Source organism: Uranotaenia lowii, chromosome 3 (assembly GCF_029784155.1).
Source record: "Uranotaenia lowii strain MFRU-FL chromosome 3, ASM2978415v1, whole genome shotgun sequence".
Lineage (NCBI taxonomy): Eukaryota > Metazoa > Arthropoda > Insecta > Diptera > Culicidae > Uranotaenia > Uranotaenia lowii.
Window position 1 is genome coordinate 169424377 of NC_073693.1, and position 24482 is coordinate 169448858.

At 33.0% G+C, this 24482-nt stretch overlaps 1 protein-coding gene across 4 annotated transcripts in view; it reads left to right on the plus strand.

Moving 5' to 3' along the window:
- The window catches only part of LOC129753496 (potassium voltage-gated channel protein Shal), a 784223-nt gene that overhangs the window by 733886 nt on the left and 25855 nt on the right, over nt 1-24482 (plus strand). Inside the window, exon 9 of one of the 4 annotated variants that reach the window (XM_055749315.1) lies at nt 11235-11264. The exons of the other annotated variants lie outside the window; for them this stretch is intronic. Within the exon in view, the coding sequence (XP_055605290.1) occupies nt 11235-11246 (12 nt within the window). The 3' untranslated portion in view covers nt 11247-11264. The remainder of the gene's footprint in view (nt 1-11234; nt 11265-24482) is intronic. 4 annotated transcript variants of the gene reach the window in all.

Consider the following 24482-nt stretch of genomic DNA (forward strand, 5'->3'; position numbering starts at 1 on the left):
AGTTATGTTTGTTTTTGTTAGAATTAATTTTTACAATTTTTCGATCAAAACTCTTTAAAGAAGACGCATATAGGTGTTGCATACATTCGAGGGTAAAAAAATACTGCATAAAATCATACTAGCTGACATCATAAAAAAGAATTTGGATGGATGAAATTTTGAAATTGACAAATGCGTTATACGAAACAATCATATTTCAGCATATGGTAAAGAGATTTCAAAGGTGAAACTTTAAATTGCATTTTAAGTGTGATTTTCCAATTATAAAAAATTCAATAAAAAAAAATTGCGTCTTCAATATTTGCTGCACACTGCTGTTCCTCCTCTTCCGCATTTATTTCAATCAGTCCAAAATCGAGTTTTTATTTCTGAAATTTATGCAATTAGTGGACACTTTCAACCAATTTCCTCAATTTTGGTACTTACTTCGATATTCTTTAATACAACTGTAACTGTTACAATCTTTTATGAACAATCTGCGAATCGATATTATTCACATCGTAAGCATGTGGGTAAAAAGATATTTTATGAGGAAATTTTAAAACCATCACTGTATGGACACTTTAGTGAATTTCTCGTTACAAATATCATTTTACAAATGAAAATAATACACACTTTTTTGGAGAAGAAAATGAAAAAAATTTTTTTAATGCTTACAGATAATCATACATATATCTTGTACATCAAAAGTTTTAAGGTTGATGGGACATCAAATTGACGTAGTCAGAAAAATTATTGGTTTAACCAGTTATTTTTAAATTTCCAAAAACATGCGATTTTCACCCTACTAAGAAAAAGGTGTAAGTTGCAACAAACTCTGTAATTAATGGAAAATCAAATGAAAACGTTTGGAAATTTATAGTTTTTCATAGATTTGTGATGTCATAACGCATAAAGCACCAATTGCAGTAATTTTTGTTTTGTTCGAACTGAATTTTAAATTTTTTCTGTCTAAAATCAATTTAACCTTCCAAAGTCGTTCGGGTCAATATGACCCGAAGCGCACATTCAAATCATCATAACTCTTCGAGAAAAAATCGCAATAATTTGATTTTTAAAACCTCCCTGGGGAATCACGAAATACACAATCTGTAGTACCAGGCAACTTCCTGTGACCACCGGAAGTGCTCGCTCAAAAAAATCCGTAATTAGGCTGTTCGGGTCTATATGACCCGAGAGTTTGAGTAAGTTCCCCTGGCCGCAAATATTGACCGATTTCGATGAATTTTAATTCATTGTATAGATAATTTATTCTAGTTTCTCAATATTGAAAAATAAAGTCGAAATATTTTACGAAATCACCAGTAACTGATTCCGAATGAAAAAAGTCCCGAAAAAGAGCTCTTTTTAGAATGCCTATAACTTGAGACAGGTTTCAAATATTGCGCTGATTTTATAATATTTGGAATTGTCAAGAATAAATCTATCCATGGATGTATAAATTTTTGGTGGTCCAGAAGAAGTTTTGGCCGCTATCCCGGAACTTCCGGTAGAAAAAATTCTTACTTCAAAAAAGTCACCCAATTTTGGCTTTGCATTGCTGTATCTCGGTTACCAATGAATCGATTTTCTTAATTCAAATTTTCGTTTTTTTTCGTTAACTTTTTTATTATTTTCGTAGAACATAGTTGGTTCCTCAAAAATCTCAGTTGTTCAGTATATGGTAATGAAACTCACATCTTTTTTGTCATTTTTCAAACTCCCCCTCGTGTCGGTGGGTTTACGCGATTTTGTTAGCGTGATTTCTCTAAAATTTGAACTCAAATTGGTCACTTTTTATATATCTAGAGATTCATTAGAATCTCCTCTTTCGATTGACATACATTTTGTGTGGTGTTTTGAAAATTTGTAGCAACGTTTTTCGAATTTACTGAAAGCTGCCAGATTTCAACCAGTTTGGTCCACGTTTTCAACAGGTTGGTGTACAAATCTCGCACCCCTCACGTAGCTGCGGGAGAAACAAATCCTGTAGCTCTCTTTTTGTCGCTCACCAAATCTACCACCCAACCCACCAGCAGGAAGAACTGCCGTCTCGCCGCGTGGTTTGTTGATTGATTGTGCTGATGCTGATGCCTCTTTGCGTAGTAAATGTTTGGATTTTAAAATAGAGAAAGATTATTTTTCCAAATTGAAATAAGCTTCTTGAATCTTTTTAGATATTTTATCATTAGAATTCTTCAGTGATACATTTGTTTTGAATGTTATCATGATTCTTTTCTTTTATTTCAAGCAGTGTCTACTGCAGGAGACACAAAATCTATGATTCAAGTAACAAATATTCTGAAATTTTAATCAGAAACTTTTATCAGAAATCGGAATTTGAATCGGAATCTGAAATTAGAATCTGAAATTTGAAATTGAATCTGAATCTGAAATCGAAATCTGAATCTGAATCTGAATCTGAAATCTGAATCTGAAATCTGAATCTGAAATCTGAATCTGAAATCTGAATCTGAAATCTGAATCTGAAATCTGAATCTGAAATCGGAATCTGAAATCTGAATCTGAAATCTGAATCTGAAATCTGAATCTGAAATCTGAATCTGAGATCTGAATCTGAATTTGAAATCTGAATCTGAAATCGGATCTTGAAATTTAAATCTGATATCTGAATCTGAAATTTGAAATCTGCAATCTGAAATCTGAAATCTGAATCTGAAATCATGGACGTGAACTTTAGAAATGTTGCCCATCCATTAAAATATTATATCAAAAAAGATTCAAGCAATTCCTACAACAATAAAGCATTCATTTCGTTATCAGCATCAGCACAATCAAACAACAAACCACGCGACGAGACGGCAGTTCCTCCTGCTGCTGGGTTGGGTGGTAGATTTGGTGAGCGACAAAAAGAGAGCTACAGGATTTGTTTCTCCCGCAGCTACGTGAGGGGTGCGAGATTTGTACACCAACCTGTTGAAAACGCGGACCAAACTGGTTGAAATCTGTCAGCTTTCAGTAAATTCGAAAAACGTTGCTACAAATTTTCAAAACACCACACAAAATGTATGTCAATCGAAAGAGGAGATTCTAATGAATCTCTAGATATATAAAAAGTGACCAATTTGAGTTCAAATTTTAGAGAAATCACGCTAACAAAATCGCGTAAACCCACCGACACGAGGGGGAGTTTGAAAAATGACAAAAAAGATGTGAGTTTCATTACCATATACTGAACAACTGAGATTTTTGAGGAACCAACTATGTTCTACGAAAATAATAAAAAAGTTAACGAAAAAAAACGAAAATTTGAATTAAGAAAATCGATTCATTGGTAACCGAGATACAGCAATGCAAAGCCAAAATTGGGTGACTTTTTTGAAGTAAGAATTTTTTCTACCGGAAGTTCCGGGATAGCGGCCAAAACTTCTTCTGGACAACCAAAAATTTATACATCCATGGATAGATTTATTCTTGACAATTCCAAATATTATAAAATCAGCGCAATATTTGAAACCTGTCTCAAGTTATAGGCATTCTAAAAAGAGCTCTTTTTCGGGACTTTTTTCATTCGGAATCAGTTACTGGTGATCTCGTAAAATATTTCGACTTTATTTTTCAATATTGAGAAACTAGAATAAATTAGCTATACAATGAATTAAAATTCATCGAAATCGGTCAATATTTGCGGCCAGGAGAACGTACGTAAACTGCAGGTCAAATTTATCAAAAATAGATTTGTACGGAAATTTTGCGAACGGCTTTGGAAGGTTAAGAAAACAGTGTTAACTGATGCATACATTTAGGGGTAAAAAATACTACAAAATATTCTATTAGCTTAAATCATGAAAGTAAATCTAAGGATGGATGAAATTTTAATGTTAACAAACACATGAAGCAAAACAATCATATACCAGCATATGGAAACGCAATTTACGAGACTTAGTTCTGATTTGCATTATGTTGCATTTTGCCCCAGACAGCTAACTGAATTATAAAAATATGTATTTAAAAAAATTGGTGATTGTCCGAAAAATATTTATTCACCAACAGTGTTGGTATGGGATAATGAATGCAATATAAAGTTTGTAGGTGATATCATAAAGCCAATCTGTCATACTAGGTAAAGTTTTTTATGGCATTGAAAAATGTAAAAATTTGTACATCTATTGCTCGATTTTTTAAAAACGTTTCATCAAAAACGTTTAAAAACTCTTTCACGATGTTAAAAACTATGTCATCAGCAATTTGTTATCATTCAATGATAACTTTGTTACAGTATATTGGAATAAAAATTGAATGAGTATTGTGGTATACAAATGTTGCATCTAACCCTGCTTTTGCATGATGCCCCGTTTGACGGCATGGGTTTTTGAGATGCATTCTGTAAAAGTCGGAGCTTGCAATTGAAAATACACCAAGAAATTGAAAATTGAAGATTATTTAAAGTTATGATAAGAAATGAACAAATTTTAAACCTTTATTTTGAACCTTTTAATTTTTCTATTGAAATCGGTTTCAAGAAGAAATGATATAGACCAACGAAAAAATAGCTTATTATTTTCTATCAGAAAATCCTTATTCATTCTTCTAAGTCAACCATTCAAACAACAAATCAATAACAAAAAATCTAAGGTTTTCTAACTGTAGTATTAGATGTTAGCAACAAAACTCGAATCAGTCCACGTGTACATCTGGGGGAGAAGGGTAGTGGTTTTTCAAATGTTCACACTTGTGCACGAAGAGAGGGAGGGGGTAGAAATCATTTTTTTTCTGTTCACGTGATATCTCAACGGTCCCAAAGGCAGTTTAATACTTAAAGGTTCAAATCTTTTTAACTTCTTAAAAGGATTGAGATATGCAGACCCATCAAACATGGAGCCAAACTATTCTACAATAACTTGTAAGATAATGTTATGGTCGAAAAAAGTTTGCAGGTATTTATTGAACATACCCACCATTTGGTGAACATTATCAATAATTTATCAAAGTTTTTACGAAGTTAGTCTGAAAAAAATTTTCACTAAATATCCAAAAAGCAAAAACAGCTTTAAATATAATTTATCAGATTTGCGATACGCTGTTTGATGACGCACGAAATAAAATTGCATATTTTGCATAATCCCGAGCATTTTGCCGATACACCATACTGAGGAATAAGTTCAATCTTTTGATCGTTAACTTAAGTAGCAATTTTAACTATTTAAAGCACTATGCAAATTTGTAGCTCTAAATTTAACAAATGTGTTTTGATCTTTCTAAAAAAAATCGAATGTAACTCAAATTTTTAAATTCGATCCACCCACTGATCGGGTTTAAATTTAATGTCCATTTTTTGTAAATTTTCCTACATTAAGCCAAGTTAAAGTCATATTAAGCTAACATATATGTGGGTCATTTCATGTCAAGTGTGCACAGCGAAAAAAAAAATCTTATCGAAAATTCGCGAAACTTGGCCGACAGACTTTCTGAGGCCTACAAAATAAATCCTCAATTTTTGAGAATTATCAGCCCACCCCTCGTTCCAGGACCCTCCCTTCTTTTTTTCATGATTTTGAAAAATTCATCATTTTTAAAATACTATATCTCCGGACTAAAAAATCATACCAAAATGACAAAATATGCGTTGTGTAGATTCTATTAAAATCTATCAATTGATGTTATTTACTTTTTGAAATAGTGACGTCTTAAACGTCAAAACATAGCTCTAAAAATAAAACGTTATTTTTCGCAAGAAGAGTATATTTTTTTCTTGAATTTTATGATTTCATTGGTTTTTTGAGAAAATTTTACGTAAGAACCAATTAAAATCCCAATATAATATTTCTTGTTTTCGAGATATGAAAGAATTAAATTGAATTGTCTAACAAATATTTACTCGCAGCACTCAGTGGTTTCACTAGAGTGCACCAATCGTTGAAATTTTTAGTCACATCTTCCATGGTTGAACAGATTTTTTGTTTTCATGATTTGTTTCATAACTAAAGAAAATTTGAAATAACATTTTGAATGAACGGAAAACAACATTTTCGGTTTATGAAATATTTTTATTCGAAATATAACTATTTTGTTTCTACTTTTTTTTCGTTCCAACTCTGCAAGTTAAATCAGCTTTATATAGTCTTTTTTTTGCATACATTGAATATTTCATTCCTATTTTTCCAGCATCTAAAGGGATTGCGGCGTGAAACGAACGAATTCCTTTGATTGCCACAGATGCTTCAAACCTGCCAGTCAATGTTATTCTTATTTGAAAGCATTCAACATAAGCAACATTTTGCGAAACAGGATACAATTTACCAAACTTGTTAGAATGGTTTTTGCAGACAGACTTCAGATTATGCACTTCTGATCACAATTTGAACAAATTCTACTCCCTTGAGGTAAAAAGTCGTGTGTTCTTGAAAAATGTATCCACTGAGCATCGCTTATAAAGTTCTTTTCCAATTGAACACGTTGCTTTTGCCATGCTCGGAAAACTGTTCCCGACTATTCAGAAGCTTGACAAAAAAAGTCACTAAGACATCTCCGTTCTAATGCAGTAACAGAAGGCAACTGGATATTTCAACCGCAATCTTCGATTTTAGAAGTTGTATTCATAACTACTAGCAAGTAGCAGTAAGCGAGCAGTTGCGGCAACAATTCGTTCACAATGATCAGAGAATCAGTTTAAAAAAATTGCTATTGTTCAGTGCCACTCGGTGTCGACAAAAAAAAAATCTGCTGTGCTTACTTTGCATGAACAAATGCTGTGCGTCAATAGTCAATATTGTTAGACCAGTATCGCCATTATTCATGTAAGTAAGGTAATCAACATACGAGCAGATTCTCGACATTTACACATTTTCTGTGAATAAGTTTAACAGTTTTATGGAAAAATGAACCAAATCCTCACATTAATTCATTCGCAGCATTCGCTAAGGAAGCTCTTGCTTAATGATTTTATACAGTGTGATAATGAATAAAATTATTATTCAATAGCAAAACGAATTGAAACAAAAAGTGTTATTTTATGTTTTAAGCATCTTATCTTTACAAAAATTTGCTGCTCACTAGAAGGTAACATCATTTGTATGCTGATTTTAAATTTAAATAGTCCAGAAAATCGTGAATGGGTCACCAAAAGTTTAAGGGGATACTTTAAGAAAAAATTTTATGGACAGTAAAATTTAAATCTTTCATATCTCGAAAACAAGAAATATTATATTGGGATTTTAATTGGTTCTTACGTAAAATTTTCTCAAAAAATTTATTTAATATTTTTTTCTTGAATTTTATGATTTCATTATAAAATTCAAGAAAAAAATATACTCTCCTTGCGAAAAATAACGTTTTATTTTTAGAGCTATGTTTTGACGTTTAAGACGTCACTATTTCAAAAAATAAATAACATCAATTGATAGATTTTAATAAAATCTACACAACGCATATTTTGTCATTTTGGTATGATTTTTGAGTCCGGAGATATAGTATTTTAAAAATGATGAATTTTTCAAAATCGTGAAAAAAAGAAGGGAGGGTCCTGGAACGAGGGGTGGGCGGATCATTCTCAAAAATTGAGGGTTTATTTTGTAGGCCTCAGAAAGTCTTTCGGCCAAGTTTCGCGAATTTTCGATAAGATTTTTTTTTCGCTGTGCACACTTGACATGGAATGACCCATGTACATTTTGCCAAAATCATACGAAAAAGATTTTACTCATCGACTTGAGAATGAGATCAAAAGAAATGCAATATTTCATAAGATGACTGAGATATGGCCCAACAATTTTTTTTGGTTTTGAGGGGGTGATCCCGAAGTGAAGACCGGCAGTGTATATGGTCAGCAAATCCAAATTCAACGCTGTAAGAACTTCAACAAAAGTTGTTTGGTGAAATTCGGTCCAGGGAATTGCAAGTTTCAGCTGTTTTAGTTTCGTGAACTGACTTTTTTTCAATCTTAAGCCAATCTTAAGATTATTTAATTCTTTTATTTAACAAACACCCCCCAGAGTGGAAAATTTCGAAAATTCAAAAGTAAATTTACTAGGAAGTTTTCAAATAAATTCCAGCGTTTGCGAGTATTTTGTAACAGTTTCTTGCCGCTTGGTGGGGTGAGGATGATCACCTCGATCACACTCCTCCCATAGGACCGCGCATGAATTTAAATTTGTAAGTGATACCATCAAGCCAATCAGTCATACTGGATAATGGTTTTTACATCATCCAAAAATGTTAAAAATTGTACATCTATTGCTCGATTTTGTGAATTTTATATATGAATAAAGAACCCAAAAAACTGTCTCACGATGTAAGAAACTATGTAATGAATATTATGTTTTCATAAAATGATAACTTTATTGAAATATGTGTTGTGGTATACATACACTGCCGGCCAAAAGTTTGGGATCACCCACTAAAAATCATGCAAATTTTGATCGTTCATATCTCAGCCGTCTTAGGACATATTGAAAATCTTCTGATCTCATTTGAAAGATAATGAGCAATAGCTATTTCGGAGGTAATAGATTTGCATGTTTTTTAAAAGAATGATCCCAAACTTTTGGCCGATACACCATACTGTGGGGTGATCCCAAACTTTTGGACGATAACTTAAGTGTCTATTTTATTAATTAGAAGTACATTCTTAAATTTTTGCACAAAATTTTTTGATTGTGTTTTGAGAAGTATAGAATACGGATTCTAATGCAACTCAAATTTTGAAATTTGGTTCACCCTATCGCGAGATGATCGGCTTTGAATATTGAGTGCGATTTTTTGAAAATGTTCTAACTTTAGGTTAAGATTTAGGGGCAAAACTAAAACATTATTTGTGGGCAAAATACCTCCGAAATAGCTATTGCTCATTATCTTTCAAATTAGATCAGAAGATTTGCAATATGTCCTAAGACGGCTGAGATATGAACGATCAAATTTTGCATGTTTTTTAGCGGGTGATCCCAAACTTTTGGCCGGCAGTGTATATAGCGTCTAGCTCAGTTGTTGCCTCATGCTTGATGATAATGACGGTACCTTTAGATGGTGGGGATTTGCATACCATAAAAAAAGAAAGATAATAAAATTTCGGTTTTATCATCAATTAAAAAACAAAAGCATGTTTTTGTTGAGGGGGTATATATATTTACCCAATCAAAGAAAAGTTCTTCGTACGTCTTTTCTGTCACACATTTAAAAGTTAAATATTTATGCATAACTTGAGGGGTAAAGTCATCGAAGAAGTATTTAAAAAAAAAGATAATTTTTATAACAGTTTATGCAAGTTTGAGTAATCTTCAGTTGGCGAAACTTTATTTTTCAAAAAGTTGGCAGGACAAAAAACAAGACACTGGATAAACTATGTAAATAAAATATACGGAAAAAAATTAGTCATATTGAAATGAGCAACCTATATACCGAAATTCAGAATGAAAATTCACATTCTTTATTTGACGTTATTGTACTTCAACAAAAAAATGCATCAAATTTTTATGGTTTTCTGTTGATATCATTGTCTCAAAAAAAGACAAAAATGAACTGAGATGCACATCAATTCTTCTAAAGCTCAATGGATTTGTCAAACTTTGAGAAGCTTCTTCGGTGTCTTCTTCTGCATCGCTTTTGGAAAGTATGGCGCAGAGCATAGTTTCATTTATAGCTTTCTTCTTTCAACCAGAACAACACTCACTCTCATTCTAGCAGATGACATTTCAATCTGCTTGGCATTTTATAGTTTGTGCCAAACGTGAACGACCCAATTTCACACATATAAAAAGTAATGCAATTCCGTTCGGATTATGTTTTGGAGATGGCACCACGACACGGTCACCCGCAGCCGGATGATGAAATTTTTCCCCACAATGAACCATGTGGTCCCATTCATTCGTCGACGTCGTCGTCAGCCGGACAAGTTTGTGATAAAATATAGATTTTCTGGACTCTCTCTATCTCGTTATTTTACTGCCAATTGATGGTCCAATTGAATACGGATTTGGGTGGCCCAGAATGAGCTATCTCCGCGAAATAGTGAGTGAAATATCATAAGAAAGAAAAAGAAATAGACGAAACAAATGGTTATCGAATGAAAGCTTTGTACTTTTATGTTTTTCCAATCTTCCGAATCCATAGCCTTTAAGTCTTGCAACAATGTTTTTCTCTTGTTTTATCATGAGTGAAACTATGTGACACCGAAAGCGAAAACCACTTATCAGATATCCGAATCAATTCAATGGTTTGGTTTAAACATTAATTGATAAGGTTTCAACTTAAGTCTAAAAGTCTATAAAGCTTAATGATTATACCGTTGAAAACCCTGAATTTATATATCCTTATTTCCTAAAATTTTAACAGCTTTCAAAATAGATACCTTTCTGAAAAGGATTAATAAATTTATTTATCACTAGTTAATAAATAAAAAAAATAATTATTAAGAATTCTTTAAAATATTATTTAAAATAGTATACTTTCAGGCGTTTTGAAACACTTGTTTTAAGTTGCCTGAACAAATAGAATGATTTAAGCTAGGCATGTCAAACTGGCCATTCGAGGGCCGCATGCGGCTCACGTGCTGATTGTATGCGGCCTGTTTGATCACCTCGAAAATAATGCAATGATGCGAAAATAATGGCGGACCGCTTTGCCATCTTAAAAGCTAATAAATGGAGAAATATATAATTTATTGGTGTTAAAATTGTTTTTTTTTCTAACTTACAACGAATATCTTCAATCTTTTGTAGGTTTTGCGACAGCTATATAGAGTTCAAAACCTATGATTGGCAAAATTAACAAAAATACCCGTTACTGGTCATGAGTGAAAATCAGTGTTGAAAAAAGTTTTTGTGATAAAATCTTAATGAATTTATTAAAGCACTTGTATTTGAACATATTTACAAAATAGTTTTGGCCAACAAATGAAATGTATCATATCTATGAACATAAAAATTATAAATTACAATGCGCCTAATTGTAGGCACACAATCATTCCATTACTCAACTTCATCTACTGGTCGTCTCATCCTCAACTAGTTCGTTGATTGTGTTAAAAGTGTAACAACAATACGATCTCCTCCAATCAATGTACAACTCCATCATTGTTATATAGGTATATTTTAATTGTATTCACATGTATGTCTTAAAAAGTGTCGTAAATATTTCAAAAGAAATGAAACAATGATTCCGATATCCTTCCGTGGAAGACGTATTCTGTGCAGCCAACGGGATCATTTTTTTTGCGAACTTTAGACAATCAACATTTAAAGTCAACACCGAATATGTCCATTATGTAAAAACTGATCATTAATGATAAATGTTTTTCAAATCAGCCTGATCTATGATTGGATTTTCAGATACAGGTAGAGCATTTCTCTAAACAATCTAATCTAAATCGCAATCACCGTTTGTTCCTCTAGTGTATTTTTGTTCTTTTTTGATTTTTGTATCTGTTATCACGGTTGTGCTACTGTTTCCTTCAAATAAATTTTCTTCCTAGAGTTGTTTTGGCTAACACAATTGTAGATATGTGGTATCCTTTTCTATATTGTTGTCAATTTTGTACAGCATTAGCGGAGTTCGTTTTTTAACTCCAAACAGTGGTACTTATACCATTTTTGATACTGATTTTACAAACAAATCGTTGGTCTGTTATTTATTAAGTAGGGCGCATAGCGCGTATTTTGTACAGTTAATTCAATTATATTTACCTTTTTAAAGCGTAGCTCAGTAGATTATTTCACTCAGCTTTCGAGTAGAACATTCAACATGAAAATATTGCAAAAATAGCGCTTTAAGGTGAGCCATCAACACCAGATTCACTAAACAGCTTCCACAAACAAGTAACACAAACAAACACTCGCAACACACCAATTTGCACTTTTCCCGCCAGCACAAATTGGAAAGCCCGAATCTATGGAGGTATCCGGTGAATATCACACACAACCAATTCGACAGTTGATTGAACATGATAGCGTGAGCGGATGGTCGAGGAGCACCATAACTGTCATCCAGTTTCAATTTCCTGTTTCAGGGTGGCGAAAAAATAATAATAAAGGCTTCATTAAAATAACACTCGATCTCACCGATCAGCTTTTGAATCTGGTGAAAATGTGCTGTTTTAACGGGAAATGATGCTTATAGGAGCAAAAAAAGCAATTTTCATCCCGATGTTGCGTGCGTAGAAAAATACGACGCGTGGAATATTCGAATCCGAACGAAAGCGGTTGAATTGTGGTAATTCATAATAGCGCAGGCGCTTCCATTTTATGCAGCATAGATATACTTAAGACGTTGATTTTTTTAATGATCAGGTACAAAAACAGATGAAGCACACAAATGTCATCGACCAGTGTCCGGCACAAAAACGCTAATCCGCTAATCGCTAATTAGTCCGCTAACTTTTGGTTAGCGAATTTATTTTCTCGCTAAATTTTTCTCCAGCTAGCGGATAAGAAAGTTCCGCTAATTTTTAGTTCCGCTAACTGAAGAACGCTACCTCTTTGAAGTGTGAATTTGGCCAAGATCATAAATTCGACATTATTCAGATTAAAAATTTTGAATCCGATGAGGTATTTAAATTTTCCTTATAGATTGATTTCAGAAACTATTCGATCTCGATTTTGACTGGAATCATAGGAAAAAGCGTCTTTTTGAATTGTCTTCACTTGAATTTAAATCATAAGCCTTCTTTGAATATAAAAGAGATGAAAAAGTTGTGAAAAAAATGAGATTTCCAGAACAAAAAAGTCAATAAATCAATCAATCTTTTGAGTATTAATGTCAAAAAAGATGAAAAAAATATTTCGGACAAAACAAAACATCTACCTAATGAGAATATTTGCATTAACTGATGTAAAAAAAAACAGGTGAATAATTTGAAAATTTTGTTTCAAAAGTTTTTCCTTTTACATTCCACCAAATACGCTAAAAAACTAAAAGTGGACAACTGATATGGACAGAAATATTACAAAATAAGTTTGAAAACTGTCCCTATAGATATCATTTAACAACTTTCCTAGTCAATATTATAATTAAAAAAGGCTGCAAAATTTGTGTATTGCGTATCTTTTTCAAAACTGTCTACTATTGATTAGCGATTAGCGCTTTATTATAGATCGATAACTTTTACGCAATATTTAGCGGTTTTAATTAGCGATCTCTAACTTTGACCGAGTTAGCGATCTAATTAGCGCCGCTAACTTTTCAGTAAGCGATGCCGAACACTGTCATCGACCATTCGATGATAACAAGAGTATACAAATTAATCGTGAGCTTTAAAGTTAATATTTTAAAATAATCTTGCCTAATCAAACGGATCTACTTATTCGTTTTCTCTGCTCAAAATATATTACAGTAGAGCACTGCTTATCCAAGATCCAGTTATCTGAGCTATTGTTATTGTTACATTGTTGATTTTTTTTATCAACGTTTTTCGACGAGTTAAAAGTCTAAACTTGCCGAAAAAGTCTGTTAAATAGCATAATAAAATCCATATATCTAACGAGCTATGTGCCTGAATGGCGTTCAAAACCAGGGCAAAGGATAGGGTTGTATTTCGTGTTATCCGAAGTTTCCTTCGAGGTGGTCTTTCTCACGACTACCTCGGAAAAGCGGTGTTCCACTGTATAATGAAACCCCGCTTATCGGAGATGATGGGAAAAAAAGAAGCACCTGGGATAAGGGAAACCTCGGATTAAACAAAATATATTGACAAACTCTATCCTTTTGCTCCAATATTGCATATCATCCAGGCGCATAGCTCGGCACCAACATGGATTTTATTTTTATATCTATTTATCCGAAGTTTCTCGCTCGTTGAGACTTTAAAAGTGCAAAAAAAAAAACCGTCGATTTAAAAGCTTAACAATAAATAACGTTGATAAAACACATTTTTACAAGGATTTTGTATAAAAATGGTGGCTCGGATAAGGCGGACACTCGGATAAGCGGGGTTCTACTGTACATAGTTCGTGTTATCTGAGGTGGCACCGAGACATTTCAAATCAATCAATAACTGCCAAGGTCTTGGAGGTTACGTGACTTAAATGACAATTATAAATTTTCTTTTTAACTATTCTTGTAATATACCTATTTTTTAACATTTACATTTCTTTCAGTACATTCCATCTGACAATTTAGCCTCGTTGAAGTACTTAAATCTACGTTGTTTAACTGCCGAAGATATTATTATTTAACATTAAATTAACCAATGGATCAGAGTTTTCTATTCTTAGTTTGAAAGTTTCCGTAGAAATAATTAAATAGTACAGCTCTTAGAACCAATTGAAAATCAGAGAAAGAGCTCGTGATTCTCCTTGCGGCACCGGTCTTTGTATTCAGGTGTTCATTTGGATATCTCCAAGGCAGGTGACGCAGCCCACACTTCAAAAAGCGTCGTTTCCCGTACTACCTCGGGTAAGCGGGGTTCTACTGATCATCTTTTTTTTTTTTTTAATTTAAATTGGCATTTCAGTCAAAAGGAAGCAAATACTAAAATTTACAATTTGCCCGACGTTTCGGCCTTTGGTCTTGGCCTTCCTCAAGGGTTATATTGCATTATACTGTATGTGTTCCTGAGTGTATCGGATGTGAGGGGAAGTTTTGCTGGTATCTAACCTTTATCTTGTATGTTGTTATCACTATGGTCATAATTATATACGAATTCCTGACTGTTTTATGCGGACACAATTTGTTTGAACCTTCTAATTTTGGTGTGGTTTTGTTTACACTTGTAGTGAAGTGTAAACAAAACCACACCAAAATTAGAAGGTTCAAGAATAGAATAGAAGAATAAAAAACGCATAAAACAGTCAGGAATTCGTATGGGAAAGTGGGGAATCATGGGCCACTTTTTTACGTTGTTCCATAACTTCTTTATTTTAAAAGATAAAATGAAAATAAAAAATGGTATGATTTTCTACATTTTCAAGGTATCATAAGGTATTTTTTTAAATTTTTAATAAGTTATTTTCCCCAAATTATGACTGTTTGAAAAAAAGTAATATTTTTTAGATTTTGAAAAATGGTGGGGAATCGTGGGCCACCAAATCCAAATTGACTAAATATCATGCAAAGTTTATTAGTGGACCCAAAACTGTGATTTCCTAATTCATTTCATTATTTTAAAGAAATTTCAGATGATGAAATAAAAAAGAGAGCTATGTATGATCGCATAAATTCCAAAACCTTGCTCGCGAACGTTTTGGTAAAATTTCTTATATAAGATGGACAAAATATTTTTCATAACTCTTCATTTGGCATAAGAAAACTTTTCAGATAGGTTAAACGTATTTTAAGTTCTGAATGTGTATAAAAACATAAAAATATAAGTGATTCAAGATGTGTGGCCCACGATTCCCCACAAGCTATGATTTGCAAATTGGTTGCGTTTGTGTGACTTATTGATGTTTCATCAAAAATTCCTTTTCCACGTGAAAGATCATGACAAAACTAAGATCATAAGGGTATGAGCATATTTTTGTTATGCACTTTAGGTTCTCCATCGATGAAATTAGCGGGTATTTTTTTAATTATGTAAGTAAATTTTTCTAACTTTTTAAAGCTTGATAAATAAAAGAAGCATAGAATGCGTATTTCAGTCAACAACACATAGGAATATATGCTCACGCAAAGCGACGACGATGACAGTTGGTTTGAGATATTTATCTCAACACACATCTGAGATATTAAAAGTGGCCCACGTTTCCCCATGGCCCACGATACCCCACTCTCCCCTATATAATTATGACCATAGTGATAACAACATACAAGATAAAGGTTAGATACCAGCAAAACTTCCCCTCACATCCGATACACTCAGGAACACATACAGTATAATGCAATATAACCCTTGAGGAAGGCCAAGACCAAAGGCCGAAACGTCGGGCAAATTGTTAATTTTAGTATTTGCTTCCTTTTGACTGAAATGCCAAATTAAATTAAAAAAGAATAATAATCATCAGTCGTTAAAAATTACTTTAAAAAAAACTGATCATCTTTTGCATACAATCCGGGCGCAAAGCTCGAGAATATATGGATCTTCTGTCGACCTGATGGCTGAGATCAGGGATGCCAGGTGTTGAGGATAAAAAATCAGGGCAATTTTGAAAAAAAGTCTGTGTGTGTCTGTGCACAAGGAAGATCACAAATATTGTACTGAAAAATAAATTTGACGATGCGTGTGAGCTGGGGGGTAGGGGTTTGTGCTGTGTTCGTATTCCGGTTATTTTCTTGTTGAGAACTATATAACAAACACTGATCCCTATCACGTACCGCACCATGCCGATCTTATTAAAAAAAAAATGTTTAAAGAATGATTGGTAAAATACCAATGATTACAAGCGTGATTTTCAGTCTAATCTGGCACTCACGGATCAAATCCTATACATAGGGGAGATTGGGGATATTTGATCCCCTTTTCTTATTTTCACCATATCTTTTTGGAAAAAATTAGCAACTCGCCGTCTTTGACATTTTCTGACAGCTTGTAACTTCAAGTTTCTATGCTCCAAAAATTAGAACGATACTTGAACCCGTTGATGAACAAGAAGCATTTTCGGGGGAGTAAAAAAATTGCGATTTTTTTGAAGTTAGGGGAGACTTGATTCCCTATAGAAGGAGACTTGATATTTTATTCAGGAAGCCCTAATCCTTGTATAAAAATCAAACAAAACCCCAAGATAGAATGTTAATTGACTATTTTGGTCATGTTTGTTCTCATTTTACAATTTATAGCAGACGCAAGAAGAAAATTCTACAACTTTGTCTCAACGCGAAAAACATTGCATACTTAAAGACGCTATTTTTTATAATTAAGAGAAAATTAATTATTTTTGCTCTTTTCTTCAGACAAATGTTTGATAAATATTAGTTTTTGGATAAATATTAGTAATTTCGTAATCAGCAATCATAAAGATCAATTCAGAAGAAGAATATGCCGTTTGGAAGGGGGATCAATTGTACCCAGCTCTAGGGGATCAATTGTACCCATAATCAACATTTTAGAAAACTTTTTCTGAAAAAGTTTGAGAGTTTTCCATTGCTTTGAAAATATGGCATTATGAAGTTCATTTTACGCTCGAACGATTGATACATTGAAACAAATATTTTTTTCATAATTTTCCCATGTAAGGAACATTTTAAAGTGATAAAAAAAGATCTTCAAGTTACATTTTGTGAAATTTTTCAAACAAAGTTCAATTACTCAAACAATTATTTTGTAAAAAATTTTTAAACTATAAGCATTGTTATTTTGCTCATTTTGGCACATTTTTCTAGAACGTTTGATCTTTGTAAGACATTCCAGTTTCGAGATATAGTTAAGGAATCAAGTATCCCCAGGGATCAAGTATCCTCATTCTCCCCTATACATTACACTGCCCCAAATTTGTATGGGAAATTCAAAACCTGTAAAATGTAATGCGCTGCAGGCTAAGATTAATTTAAGGCCTAGTGTATGTCTCAAAATCCCATACAAACTTCAGGCTTGTTGAGCGACCCCTTCCCGTGTATCGATCTGGCCAAAATTTGGCATGAGATCTTGCACTATGCCTAGGATTAGTTTTAGCTTGCAGCACATAACTTTTTCAAAAGTCGGGTCATTTGGGGCACTCTAATATACATGAATTTATTTGGTTTTATCACTCTATTTTCTTATCTAAGTTTATGGCATATCGGCAAATTGAAATTCTAGTTAGAAAGCAATTAAGACAGAAATGAAAATTGATAGGTGGAAAGGTCAAAGCTAGAGCGCTTTGGGTAGAAGTCTGTAAAATCTGGGCACTCTGAGCAAAAATCTGGACAAAATCTGTGTCTGACCAATATCTGGACGAAGGGCTAAATTCTGTGTTTTACAGAAAAATCTGAGCACCTGGCAACCCAGGCTGGGACAACGCGAAAGTTCATAAAACCAGAGCTCGGATAAGCGGGGTTCTATTGTTTAACGTTTCTCCTGGCTTTGGGAAAAATGATCTCAGTGTACCTCAGTCTAAAAAAGCACCATAGACATTATGTTGGCGTCGCCTACGAGAGAACAAAGGCATCTTTGCTTACACGTAGATCTATGAAGCCCATGCAGACCTAGACCAGGGGGTGGCATCGGCATCTCTATCCTTTGTCATTGAATTTGACTACCATCAAACAAACCTGACATTTTACTGTCAAGGAATCGGACTAAATGTGAAATCCTAGAGATTTATGAGTGATTGCACACTAACACGACAATCATTCTGGTTTGTCATTGGTAGAAATTTGAACGTTTTCAACTCCGCGCTGTTTTGAGAGGAAAACACCATAAACGTTTCTCCCGATGGATAGAAAAAAAAGGCCAAATTCATTGAACCCCGAAGATGGTGTTCAATACATGGCCGTAGGAACAGGGGGGTTTTGGGGTTAAACCACACCCCATGAGAATCCAAAACAGCAAGCAAGATATTTTACTCTACACTAAAAAATTGAAATTTAGAACCAAATTATGATAATTAAGTAAGGTTAATCAAGAGTAACAATCCAGACTCAAAACTAATGCCAAAACCTCAAAAACCCATCCCAAGTCCAAAATTCTGCTACACTTTTCCAAAATTTTCTCACTTGGCCCTCCAAATTCAGGGCTAAATATTAAGAGGTTCTGATTCCATAGTTCCCCTAACCAAATTTGTATTTTTATTTTCGTATTTTGGATTCTGTATCCTGTTCAAGATTCTTGATTTTCAGTTCAAATAATCATAAGAAATTAAAAATGAGGAGCTGCTTTGAAATCCTGGTTCAAATTTGGTTATGCATTTCACATAAAATTTGAATCATGTTTTTCGAGATCACATTTATTCTCAATATTTAGATTAAAGTTTTATGAATATAAAAAAAAAAGATAAATTCTGTTTTATGTTCAAATCTGAAGTTCTTGAACTTAATCTTACACAAAATTCAAAAATTTAAAACTTCGAAATGGCAATCCAAAATTGAAAAGTAAGATTCAGATCTTTGTAAATTTATATTTTAATCTGATTTACAATTCAGATAAAAAATAAGTAATTTGAATAGTGAATTTAAATTAAACCTTAAAAACAGAATTAAAATAATAGATTCATGAATGAGGGCTCTATAACTTGGCTCATAAAATTCTGATCTGGAATAAGATTCGAAAATCGTTTTTTTTAACACTTCAGAACAAATTCATAATAAACTCATAACTCGAATGGACTGAATTAAAGTGTTGAACTTTATTCGACAAAATTGAAAACAACATTTTTTGTTACTTAAAAAAAATCAGGGGTTTCTGAGATATAGAATGCCAAATTTTGATGATTCTGGTCATATATTTCTTGGCGGTTCTTAATGTGTTAAAATTGCTTGTCAATTCAAGTTCCAGATTCCAATTTTATCAACAAAATTAGTTTGGAAACACAATTTAGCTGGAAATCACAAATTAAAGTTAGAATTTGAGTTTTTTTATTTTATCCGCAAAAAACCATATTTTATTTAAAAAATTATCCACAGGATTTTCATTATGGAATTGATTTTTTATAAGAAATATTTACTGGTAAAGAAAAATCTTCACCTAATGTTTAACATTTTCCACACATAAAGGGCACCAAAATTTGGCATTTTATGTTCCAGAACCCAATAGACAAAATTCTGCTTAATTAATATAGATATTTAAGTAACGGGAAGTGTCGTATTCCATTTTGTAGAATGAAGTTTCATTATTAGATTTATCGGCTAGCGAAAAAACGAAATATCTCGTATTTGGTCCGCAATGTAATATTATTGCAGTTTTTTAAAGTCAATTTTAAAACTAAAATCGTTAATTTAGTTCAAGTTTATAATTTGATCCGAAAATCTCATGGTTTTAATGTTTTATTTTTTTGAAAATATGATTTATTTTCATCAAAGGCAAAATTCTTTAAATTTGAAGAACAGTTTGAACTTGTTTGATTTGAGTATAGAATAAGTTTGTTTTTAAGAAATGGAAGAGTTTCCTAAAAAAAAGCTTATTTTTTGCCCAAATCAGCTAAGTTTGATCTACCAGACTTCCTAACAAATTTAAAGATTCACCTCTGAGTTTTAGGAACAATTTTCTAAACTTACGATTTAATGCGAATACTAAAACTTTGAATGTCAAAGTCCTTAAAAATGAATAATCATATAGTAACAAACATATGTAATTTGTTTTAATTTTTCATTTGTATTCGTGCATTGTTGGTCAAAAAATCATAGCTAAAAATCACTCACCACGGCCCTGGTTCAATATATAGTGATTTACTCTATGATGCCCTATTATGTATGAACTTCAAAATGGAGAAACAGAAATTTCAAAATGAAGAATAAAACATACTCTAAACGTTTTATTGTTTAAACAATTTTTGATCGTTCCATCCTTTATCAGATCGTTGCATCAGATACCACTGTCTGGTCGAAAACAAATGCTTTGAAGCAGTGTTGCCAACTTTTTTTTTTAGAAATTCAGGGAACCTTGAGTATAAAAATCAGGGAAAATCAGGCTCCAATAAAATAAATGACCTGATCTCTTTTTTTGTGCTTTAAGCGATTGAGCTTTATGAATGTAATCTTTTCAAGAAGATTTCAAGAGATTCATGCCAGTATTTTTAATTTTTTATTTTTTGTTACACATATATTTTAACTAATTTTTTTTTTCTAAAGTACCGTTAACATTTTTTTTGTAAATATTTTTTCCTAGTTAGTAGGGGAGAATGAGGATACTTGATCTCTGGGGATACTTGATTCCTTAGCTATATCTCGAAACTGGAATGTCGTACAAAGATCAAATGTTCTAGAAAAATGTGCCAAAATGAGCAAAATAACAATTCTTGTAGTTAAAAAAATTTTAACAAAATAATTGTTTGAGTATTTGAACTTTGTTTGAAAAATTTCACAAAATGTAACTTGAAGATCTTTTTTCATCACTTTAAATTGATCCTTAGATGGGAAAATTATGAAAAAAATATTTGTTCCAATGTATCAATCGTTCGAGCGTAAAATGAACTTCGTAATGCCATATTTTCAAAGCAATGGAAAACTCTCAACTTTTTTTCAGAAAATGTTTTCTAAAAGGTTGATTATGGGTACAATTGATCCCCTAGAGTTGGGTACAATTGATCCCCCTTCCAAACGGCATATTCTTCTTCTGAATTGATCGTTATGATTGCTGATTACGAAATTACTAATATTTATCCTAAATCTAATATTTATCAAACAATTGTCTGAAGAAAAGAGCAAAAATAATTAATTTTCTCTTAATTATAATAAATAGCGCCTTTAAGTATGCATTGTCATTAGCGTAGAGAGTTATAGAATTTTCTTCTTATGTCTGCTATAAATTGTGAAATGAGAACAAACATGACCAAAATAGTCAATCAACATTCTATCTTGGCGTTTTGTTTGATTTTTATACGAGGATTAGGGCTTACTGAATAAAAGATCAAGTCTCCTTCAATAGGGGATCAAGTCTCCCCTAACTTCAGAAAAATCGCATTTTTTTTACTCTCACGAAAATGCTTCTAGCTCATCAACGGGTTCAAGTATCGTTCTAATTTTTGGAGCATAGAAACTTGAAGTTACAAGCTGTCAGAAAATGTCAAAGACGGCGAGTTGCTAAATTTTTCCAAAAAGATATGGTGAAAATAAGAAAAGGGGATCAAGTATCCCCACTCTCCCCTATAGTTAGTTTTATCAATTAATTTTTAATTTGTTTCTTTTGTATTAATTATTTATAAAATATGGATCTCTTCAAAAGAATACTCTTTCCACTGAGATTCATTCTTAGTTTAGTTTAGTTTACTTGTCTAGCTTCATTCCCTCGCATTAAGTAAAAAAACATTTTTGTTAAGGTTCTCAGCATGAATAAATTGGCTCGCGTTTTTGTTTTTTTTGTTTGATGCCAGACATGCTGAGAACAGAAAGCGTCCATTACCAGGGGGCTCATATGAGCTTTTTGGTGTGGGGGAGTGTGGTGGGCCGCTTTAGATGTGTAAAAAAAAACAAAAGAAACACAAAAAGTGTAATCCAGTGAATGTAATCGGTTTAAGCAAAGAAGTATATCTAACTGAAACGATTCCAGGTACATCAATAAGCAAAAACCGACATCTCAATTTAAAATGGACATCATCATTCTTATCAAAACTCCGTCAAAATTAAAAAATCAGGCAAATTAAAAAAAAAATCAGGAAAATCCAATGGTTTATCAGGTTGTCAGGCAGAGCCTCGAAAAATCAGGCAAATCCTGGAAAATCAGACACATTGGCAACCCTGCTTAGAAGTAAACATTGTAACCTTAAGATCGATTTTGAATGGTAGGTAATCCAGAATATACATTCTGTGTTTCAAACTACGAAGAGTTTCATGGTTTGCGGGACGTTTATCACGGCTTATAAACTTATGATAAATGCAGGTTTAAATGAAACTAAATATTAATTCCAGATGAGACAAACTTATCTGATTTCTTACTTATCGTTTGCTTGGTGGCCCTCGATTCTTCAAGGGCTGCCGTTCCAAGGAACGCGATTAAAATTTTAGCTAAACATACATCCAATTTTTCTCGCAAACTAAAAATTCACATTTTTTTTCGCTGCGAACAGTTAAATCAATCAACTTTCAATGCGTTATGCCGACAAAATTACATTTCCTAAAATAACAACAAACGGAAAATTAGAGCCAAAAATGCTTCGTAGAATCAGAATGTAATACCGATGCTAGTTCTACGAAAAACTGTAACACGGCTACACTTTTTCTATTATTTTAGAAGCTGATATAGTTTCTATTTTTTCCAAAAAATCAAGTTGAGCCGTTATTTGATAAATACGTTCCCCTTTGTTTATAAAAATGTATAGTTGAGTATCGATTCTGTAAGTAGTATACCGAAAAGTGTCGGTGAAAATTTTTCTAAGTAAATCATTCAAAGCTCCTCGCTCTTCCCCCTCCCTCTATTCTTGTGTTCTTTTCGGCGAATAACAGTATATTCAACAGTAAACTCATTTCAAAATTTTTTTTTTATAAAACTTGCATTTATTATAGAATTAAATCTAGTAAGACATTCTTGCGTAATAATTTCAACATTGAGATAACCATCTTGATGAAAATTTCTTATAAGTTCAGTACAAAGTATACTTGTTTGTGTTTTTATTCGAAAGTTAACACTAAAAGAGAGAGTTTTTAGCAAATAGCTGAAAATGACCCAAAAGTCGGCAGTAAATATAATAAAAAAATACATTTCCAACATCTTAAGAGCCAGCAATAACAACACAAGGTGCTCTGAGATAGCAAGTTCATGGTAGTATATCAATAACTGGAGCATTATTTTACAGGTGTTTGCTAAAAAGGTATCAATAAATGCAAACGATTTTGTTAACTTGCAAAATCAATGACTGTGACAAGTCATTCATGTCTCACAAATTCGCCGTTTTGGGGTGTCTGTCTGCCTTATCCAATTCGAAAAGTTCCTGCTGCACTCTCACGATTCCTCGGAAACTGAAAGCCGGCTTTTATCTTGGATTTTTTTTTCCTTTTGCAATCTGGGCAATTTTTCACACTTGTACCCGCAATTGCAAAAAACGTAAATCGACCGGCTGTTGCATGAAATGATTGCCGGCTTCAGAGCTACTTTCTCAGTGGGCTTTCACAGCCTTGCTGCCACATTGCTGCTAGTGCTATTGTTGGCTGTTATGAAACCCTCCTCTAGTACCCGGTAGTTTCAAATTGATGATGATCTCTCGTAACAAACATTAATTTTCTTGTGCCAAAGTGCTATTTTCGGCAGTTTAAGTTGAAATAGATGCAAATTTTTGTGGCCATTCACATCGTTTGGCAGAGGAAGGTTTTCACTTCACGCTAACTGGACAATGGATGGTAACGATTTGCTTAGAGTGCAATTGCAGTTTTCGGTCATCCTTTCTGGAGTATTTTTGTCTGCAAAAATGGTCCCTCATAGAATGGAACTCTGCGAAGCCAATTGCAACGACGTGTTTATTGCAGTGTTATTTTGACAGGACTGGTGAAAAGGACCCACAATTGTACCGAAACTGAACTCCGTTGGTAAAATCGAAAGTGTGCAGCATACAAGTGCGCGCAGTTGAACGTTTTATGGCAATGAAAATAATAAATTCATTTACGTGTGATGAATATCACGATGACTTCGAGAGTTTACAGTTGATTTGAAAATTTCCTCAATTTGCGGTGATGTTGATGGAAATATGTTCATTGATGACTTACAAAAGTTCCCATATAAATTCGAACTGAAATATTTAATCAATCTAACTTTTGCAAAAAATAGACTATTGTTATTCTAGTTGAAGGATTTCTGGCAAGACATAAATATTCTGGCTCTAGACTATGCTTCAAATCCGATTTGGTATTCTTATTCGGAATGATTACTACACCAAACACGTAGAAGAAATTGATGGTTGGCTATCAGTGGCATTGCTCACAGCAGCGAAGATCCTTCCAACACCTCGCATCGATTGAACAAACACTTGAGTTCAACCAAAACCGGAAATCAACCCGAAATCGATGTTTGGCGGTATGTTGTCCATGTAAATTAAGGTTCAACTGCATATGCACGGACGAAG